Source organism: Leptinotarsa decemlineata, unplaced genomic scaffold (assembly GCF_025532065.1).
Source record: "Leptinotarsa decemlineata unplaced genomic scaffold, Ldec_3_MD MMD2_tig00000035_RagTag_RagTag, whole genome shotgun sequence".
Lineage (NCBI taxonomy): Eukaryota > Metazoa > Arthropoda > Insecta > Coleoptera > Chrysomelidae > Leptinotarsa > Leptinotarsa decemlineata.
In genome coordinates this window covers 9,381,753-9,397,732 of record NW_027412540.1, presented here as the reverse complement: position 1 = coordinate 9,397,732, position 15,980 = coordinate 9,381,753, and the positions used below count along the sequence as shown (strand labels likewise).

Here is a 15,980-nt window from a genome sequence, read left to right as displayed (position 1 = left end):
CCAAGCACAAGAAACACACACAGCGATGAGAAACCAGTTAATCAGGAATAACAGACCATGTTTGGACCCATCAACATAACATCGAGTGGTCCCAAGCAGAGATTTCGCACAGAGAGGAACGTTGGTTAAGGAGAAAATTCAAGGAAGCCGCTTACATGTTGTCCAACAACGTATTCAGCCAAGCCAGCGTAGAAATATGCAATATATGGAAACCCATCATCAAGCGAAAAATGGCCAACTCCCGCCAAACGGTCATCTACCACGGAACCAGTGAAGCAGAAAATGGAAAGCGGGGATAAGTGAAAGTACTCGAACGACCTATAAATAGTCATCTCTCGGAGGAATCAGTCAGGTCATCACCTGAAGACGATTGTAGATACTAACAATCGAAACGTCGTGAACTAACGTGACTTGGAATCTCTCAACTTTTTATTTTTATTTTTTTTTTCATTTCTTCATTTTCATTTATTTTTGTTCAATTGTTCTATTTTACTTGTATTTTAATTAACTATTATTCCATTTCAGGTTTATTTTGCTTAATATAATTGTTATTTTCAGCTATTCATTTTCAATTCTTCTTTTTTCGTTGTTTCAGGGATTTCAAATAATTTTATATAGTAGACAATGGCACTTCACAAGTATTTGTTTCTTTCGACTTTATTGTTCCTTGAATTCTTACTCTTCATTTTCTGTATTCTGAATAGCTTTTGAATAGATCATGCGCTGTAGCTCTGATACCGACATACTATTGTGCTGTTAGGAGTAAGGAGTGGTTGACGGAATCCAATGCTTCTGTCAGATCAGGAAACACACGTGTTGTTGATATGCCTTCTTTCAAATATTTATAGACGAAATTTGATTTTCGAATTGTATCCTGTGTCGATTCATGTGTCCTGAAGCCAAATTGTGATGCTGATATTATGTTCTATTTAGTCAAAAACTGGATCAGTCTAACAAAACGATTTCATGAGATAGATCGATTTGTAATATGATGTATTCTCTTTGTCTCCACTTCTGTGTATTGAAATGATAAATGATTTTTTGACGGTGATAGTGTTGCATATGAGTTAAATTTCATATCATTTCCACTTGCTACCTTCAAAAGTTTCTCACATTTCGTTTATGAATGAAGATAAATTAAGAGTTAGAAAACTTTTCTTCGAAAAACTATCTCAAAAACTATACCCATTTTAATTCAAACGACATCATACAAACTACTACGATTCAAAATATCTCTTCATCTCCTATTTCGATTGCGTCTAACTCACTTGCTCACACAGAACTAGGCATGATACATCTGAGCGATAATTGAAAGAGAAGGTCATAATCGATTTAGCACCAATCTCACCGGAAATACAATAATAGTCAATAGTGAGCCCACGTGGTACCCACTTTAAACAGAGCTTTCTCTTAGTCAAATGCTAATGTAATTTAAAAACAACATGTTCTTTTGATATCTTCACAATGTCAGCCAATTCAGGCAACTTCCATTTTTCCATCATTCAAAACAATTTTGTAATTTTTTTATGTGTTACTGCCTCATTTGGACGACCACGTTCAAAGTCAGCAAACCGACGCTTAATAGTTGTTCTGATGGAGCGGAGTCCTTATAATACTTTTCAAGCCATTGCTTTGCTTTAACGGTATTTTTCCCCCTAAGAAGCAGTGTGAAATTGAAACATGAAATTGGTTTTGATCCATTGTTTTGAAAATAACTGAAGTAATGTCACTTTTAGCACATTAACTCACAAACTTTTGAGTAGGAAATCATGAAATTTCAATAACGAATCCTTTCTCAACATAGGCTTTTCTCTACTGATATTTCAATTTTGGAAACTCAATCAATAGCATTCAATTGGTCATATCCTATTCGAAAGAATATATTTCTTTATTCTCTATGTAAAATCAATATTCGATTTTTTTGACATCGAAGCGTGGGAAAATTTAATGGAATTCATAATTCAATTACAGTCGGCGAACAAGTACCTGATAATAATTTCTGCAATACACACTGCTGACAAATATTAAGGTGAATTCATAGACAACTATGTCTCCCGTTTCATTTAACGGAAAAAGCTGCATTTGATTGTTCTGTCAGGAGCAGAGAGGCAATATCTTTTTATTGAACCGGAATATCATGCAATAACTTCTCTATCACTTCCAGGTGTATTTGATTCGATTTTTAATGAACACTCCTAATAAGCTTTTAACAGTGAAATGATTAGAAATCATGTGACAATTAATTGCATTTGATCTCACTGTGCTGGCGAAAATTGTATTTGAAAAATATCGGCCGTACGAGTTTGTGAACAGTTAAAAATAATACTGAACTATTGAGTTTGTAATGATGTGAACATACAAAGTATGAGGATTCATTAACATAGGCCATATTCCGTATGAATTATTCAGTAGATTATTTGAAATTTGAAATTCTGTCGATGAATTAAAAGCTTTGAAAATAGCATGTTTGATCAACATAATAACGCCGATACAAAATAAAGAAATACTTGAAAATGAAAGTTATTAGTATTTCAAAATTAAATATTATTTTCAGAACATACAAATAACCAGTTATTTTGATTGATTATATTGAATTCAATACTGAGAGTATAACCATTATCTGAATGATTTTTGTGCTGAGATGTGAAATATACCGGGTGATTCTCTACGGTGGCTCACACCTATAACTTTTTTATTATTCGAGATAGAGAAACGAATTCAGGGGGTTGTGTATTATAAGTCCATTTACATTTTTTGAAATATTTACTTGCTTTGTCGTCCTTCGGGTTCGTCCGGAAATGGCCCCGAATTTCAATTTTTAAATAGGACATCCTATACATATGTATATGTCTACTTACTTCGGTCAAGAATAAGACATTCTGAATCCAATTATACTCCACTTGTCAATATTTGACAGATACAATTTTATTAAAACAACGATAAAAATAAAATGAACAGTTTTTGAAAATAATGCCGAGTGGGATGGCGACAATTAGGGAACCTCTAAGCATAAATTCGACCTGCATCAGCTGCATCAGTTTGTTTCTCCGTATACGTATTAGGTATATGTTATTAGGTATGATCGTTTCTTGCAATTATTCAGAAAAATAAAAAAAAAAGTGGAAGTGTGTGGCATCGAATTATTCGTTAGAAAATGATCTTTCTCAAAAAGACGACGAGCTACTCCCTTTCCATTCGAAAAAATCAAGTTGGCTGGAAAAATTCATATTTGCGATTGTGAAATAATTTTTAAAACGACTGTGAAGTCGTTTCAAGAAAAGTCGTAGTTTTCCCATGTAACTTGATCAAGTATGAAGCGGTTTACATGATTTACATTCTAGATCGAAAATATAAATTGGAATAAAAATAATTAGGGGTGAGCCACCTTAGAAAATCACCCAGTATGTTACTTTCCTAATTCAAATATTTTGTAAAAATTAATCCACCGCAAAAGCATCTTCAATAAGAATTCAATGCGAGCTGATGTAAATGTATATATATATATATATATATATATATATATATATATATATATATATATATATATATATATATATATATATATATATATATATATATATATATATATATATATACCCACATAGCAATAGATATTCCAGGTATATTTCATGAATATACATTTAAGGATATTGTATTATGCTATGAATATGCCATGGATATATATATCTTCTGGAGAATACTCCCTGGAAGTGCTCCTGGCAAACCTTTGATATATTTTAAGAATATTCCTTGGGAATATTCTTGGAATATCTTATAATATTCTTAGAATATCTAAGGTATATTCTATTAAGAATATTCCAGGAATAGAACCCGAGGAATATTCATAAAATATTCAGGATATTCTTAGTTTATTGTAGGAATATACAATAGAGAAACACCATAGAATATTCTTTAATTATATTTTATGAATATTCTAGGAATATTTGGAATATTCCAAGAATGTGACGAGTAACCGCTATTAGGCATGTATATATTGCATTTTGATACAAGATTCACACAAGTAATAAAACACATAATATTCATAAACAAATATATTTTAAAAACAATATACACTGAAATATTCGACGTTTCAACCAATATTAAAAATAAAAAATCTAATTCAAAATATTTATTCACTGAATAAAATATTCCTGAATACTGTCATATTACAAATATTAGAAATGTATTCAAATTAGGATGTTCCTACTCTCAAACAAATGTATACTAAAAAATATGCCAAAAAAAACAACTCTGTGAATTCATCAGCACTAATTAAAAAATAATAAATATATCATTTCATTGAAAAAGAAAAAGTGTATCACATCAAGAAATAAGTTAGGTTAGGTTTCTCACTTAGAAAAATAAACCCACAAATGAAGTAATTAAAATGAGTGGTATGATGGGTTCTTCAATGAATTTCACTTACTTAAAGTTATTCAAACTTTGCTCACCAGAAAAGTTTTCCTTAAATTTGTCCAACAATGCATTAGCCAGTGTTTCAATAGTAATACCTGGAACAAAATGTACACTAACGTTCATTATCACTATTTGAAAGTGGCACAATAAAACTGGAATAAAAATCAAATAGATATTTTTCGCATAGGTTACTCATGAACATTTACAATATTTTATGACTTGGAGAACAACATGCATTGTCTTGTAAAAAAGTAATCATTACGTTTTCAGTTCCTTGGCGCACCTGCCTGTACCAGGTACCACTCTGTTTCCTTTTGGGCAAATTGATACTATCTTGAAAACGAGTGATAAAAATTATGAAAACAAATGATACAAAAGAATGTGTGAATTCACTTACTTTCCTCTATTGAAGATACACAACTGAAATCACTCTAGTTCAAACATGTACTTAGTCAAACCAACAAATCCCACACACCAACTCTCCTCGAACCTAAAATGAGGTATAGTAGGTTAATCACCATGACTTTACTATCGATACTATTGCATTTTACTTACTTTTCTTGAAGACTGAATAGATGCAACTCTCCTGTTTGAAGATCCAAAATCAAACTATTCGCTGTACTGCAAATTGGACAACCCCAAATTATAAATGGTACACTGAACGTGACAGAATTATACTTTGATAATAACACCAACACACCATGCATTACACACGCGAACCTGCCACGTCAACCGCCATGTTGAATCAAATGTCGAATTTAACGCAAACGCAAATGTACCATGCATTAAGGGACAGGCGCTTTCACAGAGCTTATTCGCCTGTCGCGCGCTACACTTCAATTGACCAATGAGAAACGTTTACTCCAATTATTCACTTCCCCATTTCTCTGTTTCCAAGATTTTTCGCTTTGTAATTAAATAATTTCAAATACAAAAAGACGAATAGGATGAGAATTAACCAATTTATTGATGCAATTGGTTCATTTATTGGCCCATTCAAATTTTTTGTCGTTTCCAACAGTTGCTGTTGGAGCAATTCATCCAGAATCTTTGCGTTGAGTTCAAAAACTGGTTAACACTATCAGGGTTATATACATTAGGTTATGCATTCGATTAAGATCTTCAAATATTTTTGTTTTTAATAATATTGAATTATTTGAATACGTTATTATAAGATAATTCAAAATTCCATTATATAGAATATTCCAAAATATACCGTGGGGATATATTCTAAGAATATACCATATGGTATATTCGAGCGACAATATTCTTAGAATATTCAAGGGAGAATAATCCATTTATAGACATTCTATGCACATTCTTTCGGGAATAATCCTGCCATATTCATTCAAGCATATTCTATGAATATTCTAAAGGCATGTATATATTCCAAGAATATTCTATGAATATTTGGAATATATACGTTCGTTTTATGATATACAGGGAATATTCCATGAATATCTAGTGCTGTGTGGGTATATATATATATATATATATATATATATATATATATATATATATATATATATATATATATATATATATATATATATATATATATATATATATACATATATATATATATATATATATATATATATATATACATATATATATATATATATATATATATATATATATATATATATATATATATATATATATATATATTCTCTATTCATCAATATATGGCATTGTAGAGCAAACGTTTCATTCCCGTAGTATTTTTTCAGTATTCTGGTTTATAGTATCCACACAAATGAGTTAATTCTATGGCAGCACAACAGGATAGACGAATATACTAGAAAAATTATGCAGGTGAAGCAAAACCTATATCAGAGATCGACTGTAGAGAAAACAAGTCATTCAGTATCGCCTATATGTAGTGAATACATTGAAGGATATATGTGACGAGTTTCATAGATTATTTGAACAGATATTTGAGGCTAGTTCACATTTGATCCAGAAACAGTTTTATGACTATAATAAGGCTGGGGAATCGCTAAGACAACTAGGAGAACACCTACCAGAATTGATGCTAAACATTTTTTTTTTCATATTTAACCCACCTTAAGAAATTTCTGTCATAGAACTAACTTCGATTTGGAAAAAAAAATTCGAAACTTTAAATATACTTTTTCAGAAAACGAAGACATATTTTTGTCTGTATTACGAGTATGTTGAAACTTTTGCACCTATCCTCACCAACATCTAGAAATCTAGATCATATTTGTCTGCAAACGTCGGCAAAATAACGTATTTTTGTGAATATTTGAGGGACTATGGTGCATTTGACAGAAAAACAACAAAAAAATGTTTGGTTACTGGAAGTGTGAGAAATCAAATGAATGTTATGGGTAAGGAAATATTACTACATAAAAATTTACAGGGAAAACTTCTTTTTTTAATATAGGATTGGCCAGTTGCAAAAATTATGCTAATCAAGATTGTTCTTTACGAAAAATTGCCCGCGAAATGATGATTTCTGTAAAATCCACCACAACTATTTTGAAAAAGAACAAATATAAATGCTATATGTTTGGTTTGGGAATTGTGGGAACACACATACTCGACCTTTTCTTTCACAATGATCATATGAAAAGTGAAATATATCTACATTTTCTATTCAATGAATTCGATGGTTACTCAGATAAATTGCCACTGAATATCCATCATGAAATACAATATTTTCAACATGACGGCGCTCCTCCCCATAATGCAGGAATAGTATGGAATATTTATATACAATATTCCCAAGAAAATGGGTTGAAAACAATAGACCAATTAACTGGCCAGCTGGATCCCCAAATAATACTCCTTTAGATTTTTTTCGTCTGAAGATACATAAAGGATACAGTTTTTTCGAAACTAAGATATCGATCATCTCAAGCAAAAAATAAGAGATGCATGTATTAGTATTACACCTGTTATGCTACAAAATTGACACAAAAATTGTTTGGATCGACCACTTATGTCCATTCAATGACATTTTCGCAAAAGTTCATGATGAAATAAATTGTTTTTCTGTTTGATTGTATTGTTGTCACCTATGATGGTAGTTATTTCAAATGAAACGCTATAAAAATATCAAATGTGATAAACCCTGGATTTTTTAATTTGTCGCTTTATCAATATCTGTAATAAAAAAGGCAGGTCCGTATTAAAAAAAATTGAGGGTGGTCATGTTGACATGAAACGTTTTATCGAATATTTATTATTACATCGTCATAGTACACTTCGAAAACAATAAAAAAAATCCATTTTTTGATATTCTCAGAAATAATAATTCCATTCGAAAAAAACGAAAAACAGCTTTTTTGGTTTTCTCCCTATAACTCGAGAACGGCGAGAGTCCTCGTAAATTTTCTTCGACCATTGTATTGTTTCAGATGACAGTTACTTTTATCTTCCATTCAATCGTCTTCGTATCTGTTAGGGTTTAGAATATAGCAATGTTACCACATGACAAAAGAAACGACCTGTATAGAAAAGAAAATAACTTTTGACTGATTTCTAATAAGTTCATTATTTGTTACGACCGGATTGAGTTGAAAATGGTCTAATTAACCGAAACTGGTCATAACAAATAATAAACTCAAACAAAAGTTGAATTCTTTATTCTATATTCATTATGACTCAGGTTATGTTATGTTTATATACCGCCTGAAATCGAGAGATTCTATCTCAAAAGAGTCATTATATGTTGTCCATCATTTTCGAAACGAAAAACAGACTTCCTTTTAGTACACAAGAAAATATGTTTAACGCATTGTTTCATGGTACACAAACCGCGAGAATTCACAATGATTTCTGGGAAGTGAAAGATCAAAGAGTTTTGTTACAGTATCATGATGAAAACTGAAGAATAAAATAACTGATATTTAAAAAAGTTATTTTCTCAAACGGGAGATTTATCACGTCTAACCGCACTTATTGACTGCCCCTTCATTCAACTCAAAATCCATCGATTATTTCGTTCGTTGTGATTCAAATTGGACAAGAACATGTCATCCTATTTTTCTTTATTTCAGCGCAATCAAATGTGTAATATCACAACAACACATTCTGTCTTCAGCAAGAAAATATAACAAGAAATTAGAAATGCCAAGCTTAACTGAAGAAACACATCTCGTCAACTGAAAATGTTGCTTCAATGCCTGAAGTCTTTCGTCGTGCTCACTAAATTGAAAAGAAATAAATAAACAGAGAGCAATGAAGTCGTACAACGTCGAGCCAGCAATAATAAAACTTGATCTTTTGAACTGTTTTTTTTAACACTGAGATAACATTCAGACAAGACCTTCATTATAAAACAATATTCCACTGAAAGAGCTTTGTAGATGTATTTTCGCTCGGTAATGAAAGTTAGCAAATCCAGTTTTCAATTATATCATTCTTTGCCACTCTCATGATGAAAAGCTGCCATTGAGATTAGGTAAATTTTATATTAGATAATGTCACTCCGTTTGCAAAGTATATTTGCTCATCTTTGCCATGTGAGAACGCCAATTCAATTATTGATACCTTTAGAATGAATGTTCAAATATAATAATGAGTCTACATGTCTACATTATACACCTATGCTACTTTTAACTGAAATCAGGTATATTAAATTATCATGACGATTAACATATTTCAAAAAATTCTCATTTGACGACAGCCTGGCATTTCAGATGGGGCAACATTGTGGTCGTCAAAGACTGAAATGATTGAATTTACAAGTGTGGTACATGACTGGATGCACAATGGAAAAACGGTTCGTATTTGAAAAAAAATTTAAAGTGGTAAATAATTTCCGGAGGCCAAATGTGAGTGAGGCCAAATCGACAATTCTTATAATAATCAAATATTTTTAAAACGCCTCAAGCCTCACACTGTTCGATTGATCTTTCATATAGCCAATTTTTTTGTGATGAAACCGGCCTTTCAAATTCAAGCCCAGTATTAACCCAATATTGCTCCTCTTGAAAAGGCCCTACTGTATCTGAATAAATGCCAAATAATCGGAGTTTTTTTCATTATTCTGCCATAACAATCTTAATTTTTCATGACATCAATTCATTCAGCATTTACTGATGATAATCTAATCCGACTTCAATAAATCTCAACATTTATCTTATATTGCAATGATCATCAGACTGAAATTTGGACATGTCTCTCATCCTTCCTATTTATTTGAAATGAAATCAACAGATATCAACAGAATACACTGAGGGGAATCATATATATACAACATATATGGAAAAAAAAGTTTTTGGCTTTCTACTACTCCATCTTGATACAAAAAAAATAGAATGAGGGAATCTTCATCTTATTTTTCACATTCTATTTTTATCGCCTCCAGTAATTTGATAATCTCGTTCACAGAATTTGATTTCAAACTTTTCAGCTTCTCTAATGTCTCAACTTCTTCTTCAATAAATTCCATAGGAATTGGAGCACATATTTATTGTATATTGACAGAATTCAAAACAACACCCTGCGATTCGAATTGTGTAACAGTTTCCTTCACCGCTTTTTCTGGTGTTGACCCTAATAAATGCATGTTTCATCTGACAGCTTCTTCAAAAGTTTCTTGGCTTATTACTACAATAATTGTAATTGTCAAAGGTATTCAACTGAAGTAAAAACTTATAGTAGAATTTTTTTTGCTGTTCAATTGAAATTGTTCAGTCAATGATTTTAGAGTTTCTAGTGTAGTTTTACAGATATGGGATGAATTCTTCAGATATATGGATAAATTACAATATAACAAAAAACATTTAGAACTGTCACTCATATTCAAGTACTGGGAAAGACAGGTTTCGGCTTTCTACTTCTCTATCTTTGAAAAAATGTGAGAATCTTTCGAAGAAAAAAAGAAAACAATGAATTTTGAGAAAGTAGTTATGTACAAATAAGGCATTCCATAAGATACTAACCATACAACAAACTGACCTATATCCTGGATCTTTGAGTCGTTCGAAAAATAAATTCACCCAATCTATAAGTAATTCAGGCTCCGTTTGAACTTTGCGGTCCATTAGACCTACTTCGAGATGTAACTCGGCATAACAAGCCAAATAAATAATTCCTCCTACTTCGGCCCTCCGAAAACGTATAACCAAACTATTGGACCGTTGGAAAATTTCTTTTCGATTTATTGCAGCAACAGCATGCCATCATAAATCATTTCGAGATATCGCCGCAACGACAGGCCCCCGCGATGCTGTTTAATTTCGCGAAGGGGAAGAACTAGGAGAAGAAGAAGATGAGGAGGAAAAACCGCCACGTAGAAAGAAAACCGTGGAGAGGAAGTTCGAGCAGAGGCATAACATATCGCCGGTGTCTGAAATATCGATAAATGGTGTGAGAAATGCCATAAACTGAGTCGTTTGAACTATGTGTGTATCGATTGCGGTTCCGTTACCGGTAAGAAATCAAAGGAGTGTCAGAAATTCGACTCCTCCGAGTAACATTCTCGCGCCCGCGAAGAACTTGAGTGTTTTAGCTTTGTCAAGACTCCAAATTTATAGCTGTAAATAGTTCACAATGAGGGAAAATAGTTCTACAAACTCTTGATGAATATTCTCGGATCATTCAGTTACTCAACAACAAATGTGACGACGATATCGTATGTTCGAAAACAAGATCTAATAGAAGACATAACTCATCAGAGAAAAACTATGTTGACTCCATTGCGTTTCGCCAATAATTTGTCACTGCAGGATTGGGTGGCCTGTGAAATATGCAGAAAAAGTACAATATTGTATTTAATGAACCATTACCGGCTTTGAATTGTTTAATAGGCATCTGTATCTTTCATCACATTCCAGATCATGTTCATATACTTTGAATATTACTGGAGTTTTTTCCCAACACCAAATCGTTGTTTTTAACACAACAACACGTGCTTCGATCACCAAGTGATCATCTTCAAAGAAGAAAATTAAAACTAGAAACTAATACGAGCTAAACCTATTTATGCTATATAGGTATCCCTCACAGGTAAACCATCCAGGCGTACCACCCATACATGTATACCAACCTAAATCAACCTAAATTACCAACTATTCAGCTAAGTATATAAAAATTAATTTCACAATATTGCCTATCCAAATTTATTTTTGCAATGTCCTTATGTAGTAATCAGTAAACCCAACAACATTATTTTATTTTAACAAGCTATATAGTATGTTCTTTGGTATAGGTCCGTCATTGTTATTCATAATATTATTGTGTTTACTCATTTATACACTCTCATAGGCATCTAGTTGCCTGTTGTTGTTAACTTGTCTAACTAATCTTAATGAAATGAAGTCTATGGAATGGTTTCAAGTGTGATATGTGTTCCTTATATCTTACTTTAATAGATATTTTTGTCTGTCCATAATATTTTGCATCGCAGTCCTTACATTCAATTTCGTAAATTCCAGACTTTTCCGAATTATCGACTTTGTCTTTTGGACTTCCCAAAAGGGTCTGTAGTGTATGACTTGTTTTAAAAACCACCTTCATACCTATTTCCTTGAAAATCTTTCCAAATTTCCTCGTATATTGGTGGTATGGAACTGAAATGTATTTATGTTGGTTTTTGTCCTTTCTGGAAGTCGAGATTTCGTTCATTCTTAATCTAAACTTCTTCTTCCTTATTATGTAATCTACAATACCCCTCGAGAAACCGTTAATGGCTGCTATTTCCTGTATGGTACGTCTTTTTTTTGTGAACCTATCATGTGTTAGAGGGAAAGTCAAAAGACGATGCACTAAAAAATTCAACCCAGCACGTTTGTGCTGTCCACAGTGATGTGAACTGTCAGCAATATACCTGTACATGCTTGTTTCTTTCCTAAATATATCATATTCTAACCCTCCACATTGGCTCCTCATTACCAAAACGTCAAGAAATGGTAGTTGTCCCTTATTTTGTTACTCATACGTGTATTTTATAGATGGACATCTATTATTCCAGAATTATTACTTTGTACAAGATGTCCTCAAGAAAGACGACAACATACTTACCCCTGAACTGAAACGAAAGTTACAAGTTTCCCACCCAACGGTGTCGAAACTATATTGCCTCCCAAAAATCCACAAACCGGGAAAATCAATGCGCCCCATCGTGTCAGCTATTGGAGCTCCTACCTACCAAATAGCAAAGTGGCTCACTAAGAATTTTGAAACCTTGTCTATTGCGGAACCAAGTTTTAGTACAAAAAACGTGGTTCTGCAAGAAGGTGAGATTTTGGTTCCACATTTCCTAGCGCCCCAATTCGACAGACCTTGCAATACCTTAGGGAATTAGTAGAGAAAAATAATTTCAATAATAACGAAATCGATGAATTCGTTTCTCTTACTTATTTGTGTATGAAACAAAATTGGTTCCAGGTAGAAGGTTGTTTCATGAACAACAGGAAGGAACGGCCATGGGAAACCCCTTGTCCCACTACCTGGCAGACCTGTTCATGAGCAGATTCGAAATGGAAACCAAAGAAACGTATTTTCCTAGGATTTGGCCAAGGTATGTGGATGATATTTTCGCGTTATTCGATACCAAAAAATTGAATATTGATGACTTTGTTTCCATTTTAAATAATAGATGTCCATCAATAAAATTCACGTATGAGTTAGAAAATAAGGAACAACTACCATTTCTTGACGTTTTGGTAATGAGGAGCCGATATGGAGGGTTATGATACGATATATTTAGAAAAGAAACAAGCACATACAGGTATATTCCTGACAGTTCACATCACTGTGGATAGCACAAACATGCTGTGTTGAGTTTTTTAGTGCATCGTCTTTTGACTTTCCCTCTAACACATGATAGGTTCACAAAAGAAAGACGTACAAAACAGGAAATAGCAGCCATTAACGGTTTCTTGAGGGGTATTGTAGATGACATAATAAGGAAAAAGAAGTTTAGGTTAAGAATGAACGAAATCTCGACTTTCAGAAAGGACAAAAACCAACATAAATACATCTCAGTCCATACCACCATTATACGAGGAACTTTGGAAAGATTTTCAAGAAACTAGGTATGAAGGTGGTTTTTAAAACAAGTCATACACTACAGAGCCTTTTGGGAAGTCCAAAAGACAAAGTCGAGAATTCGAAAAAGTCTGGAATTTACGAAATTGAATGTAAGGACTGCGATGCAAAATATTATGGACAGACAAAAAGATCTATCAAAGTAAGATATAAGGAACAAATAGCACACTTAAAATATGGAAGACCTGAAAAATCAGTAGTCACCCATCATATTTTGCAACAAAACCATTCCATAGATTTCAGTTCATTAAGATTAGTTAGACAAGTTAACAACAACAGGCAACTAGATGCCTATGAGAGTGTAGAAATAAGTAAACACAATAATATTATGAATAACGATGACGGACCTATACCAAACAGCATACTATATATCTTGTTAAGATAAAATAATGTTGGGTTTACTGATTACTACATAAGGACACACTCCAAAAATAAATTTGGATAGGCGATATTGTGAAATTAATTTTTATACAACTGAAAATTGTTTTATATAAACATATATTGTAAAATAATAGATATTTAGGTTGGTATACCTGTATGGGTGGTACGCCTGGATGGTTCACCTGTATGGGATACCTATATAGCATAAATAGGTTTAGCTCGCATTAGTTTCTTGTTTTAATCTTCATCTTTGAAGATGATCACTTGGTGATCGAAACACGTGTCAAGGTGTTAAAAATCACGATGTGGTGTTGGGAAAAAACTCCAGTAATATTCATTACTAAACCAAAGGTTCCAAACAGTGCATCATAAGTTCATATACTTTGTTGATCTAACCAAAAGCCACCAGAACTATTGTCATTGAAAAACTAGACTAGTGATAAAATCAGTCATTTCCCAAATTGCTCTTGTCAACAGACCCAGCCTCACTGGTTATTTCACTATGCGTATACCAAATCTATAAAAAGTCATCTCAAATATTCATCCAAAGTGCCTACTCACCACAGCTTGTGAACAGTTTGATTTTCAATAGCTCTTCATTTCACAACATTCAACGGATTAATAATAGAATCATTAAGTATCACACACATCCAATCTTTGCAAAATTACGAACATTTTTTAACCTTTTCCTAGTATAACTTTTGCATTCAAAAATATACTAACGACTATTATATTGTCACAAATGACAAAAATTTATGAAAAATCCGATCTTTATGAATTCTAGAAGAGACATATGACCTTAATATAATTCATGAATATTTATATCAATTTAATACTATATACTATAGGTTTCATCGACCATAGCCTACCAGCATGGAGTTTATTGTCTCTATTTGATTAGTTCGAGCTGATCCGAAATAAATAACAAAAACTAATGCACAAAAACTATTAGACTGAATTTGTATGGAAATTTGATTTCCACAAATACACAAACAGAACCAAATACAATCCGTATGACCTGATAAATTTATTGAGGTCAGCTTCATTCCTTAATTGCAACCGAGTAATTTAAAGAATGCTCAGGTTGTTGTTTTTTTTTCGTAACAGAACTTTCACCAATCGTTTCTTTTGAATTGACAAAATGTTGAAAAGTTTTATAAGAAATGTTGGGTGCTAACTTCCATTGGAGTATAGTTTAATTTCCTACTCATTTTCGAGTCAACTCACACAAATATTTCTCAAAAATAAGGCAAAAAAAACAAGTTATAGTGTTCAGATCCGATATAACCAAATAACTTCAGACACAAATTACAATTATGAATTATCTCGTTTTGAGTGAAGATTATTCAAAGGTAACTTACTCAGTGTCTTCAGCTTGACAATTTGAACTACATCGCAGTTTTCGATAACTTCGAGATATGTAATTTCACATTTGTATGTTGCCTCATCTTCTCCTTCCACAGGAGATATCTTGAGAACAGCACCAGTAGACTCGTTCGTATATTCTACAGTCATCCTGAAAAAAAAATGAAATTGATGTATATGGAAAATCACTCATTGAATTATACAGAATAATTCGACTATCAAGTTCAATTTCACGAAATTGAAATGAAATTCTGAACCACTGAGTGTGTTCTGAAGAATCAACAAAATCTGATGAAAAAATTTCAATATTTTTAGGTTCAGAAAGAGAACATATTGAACCTTTTTCTGTTTAAAGTATGACACTCAATTTGGTTTTCGTGAAAGCCATTTACACTCTAGTAAAATCCAAAATTTGTTCTCTAATAGCTGTCCTATCATTGTAATTATATCGTAGTTTTACTCTGAAGATGATAATATCTCCTATGGAAATATTAAGAATATAGTGTAATAAGATTGCATAGATATGATATGCTGAAACATAAATCGCTCGAATGATTAGCTCTATCTTCAGTTTTTGGGTGATTTCAACTGTGAGTATACGGAATACGAATCGTCAACTGTTGAATTTCATCATGAAAAGATCATCCCGGATGTTCGACCAATAAAATATGTGAAATTTCATCACCATCATCTCCAATTATATATTCAGCAATTGAAACTGACAAATATTTTTGGAAATATTCAACAAACGTTTGTTAAAACTTTAGGCCCACTTGAAAACTTGGCAT

General features: G+C 32.3%; 1 protein-coding gene across 12 annotated transcripts in view; it reads right to left on the bottom strand.

The window, feature by feature from the left end:
- nrm (neuromusculin) overlaps positions 1–15,980 on the bottom strand; it is a 1,033,009-nt gene that overhangs the window by 323,429 nt on the left and 693,600 nt on the right. For all 12 annotated transcript variants that reach the window (XM_074171837.1, XM_074171836.1, XM_074171839.1 and 9 more), the window contains one exon: positions 15,189–15,343. In XM_074171837.1, the coding sequence (XP_074027938.1) occupies positions 15,189–15,343 (155 nt within the window). The remainder of the gene's footprint in view (positions 1–15,188; positions 15,344–15,980) is intronic.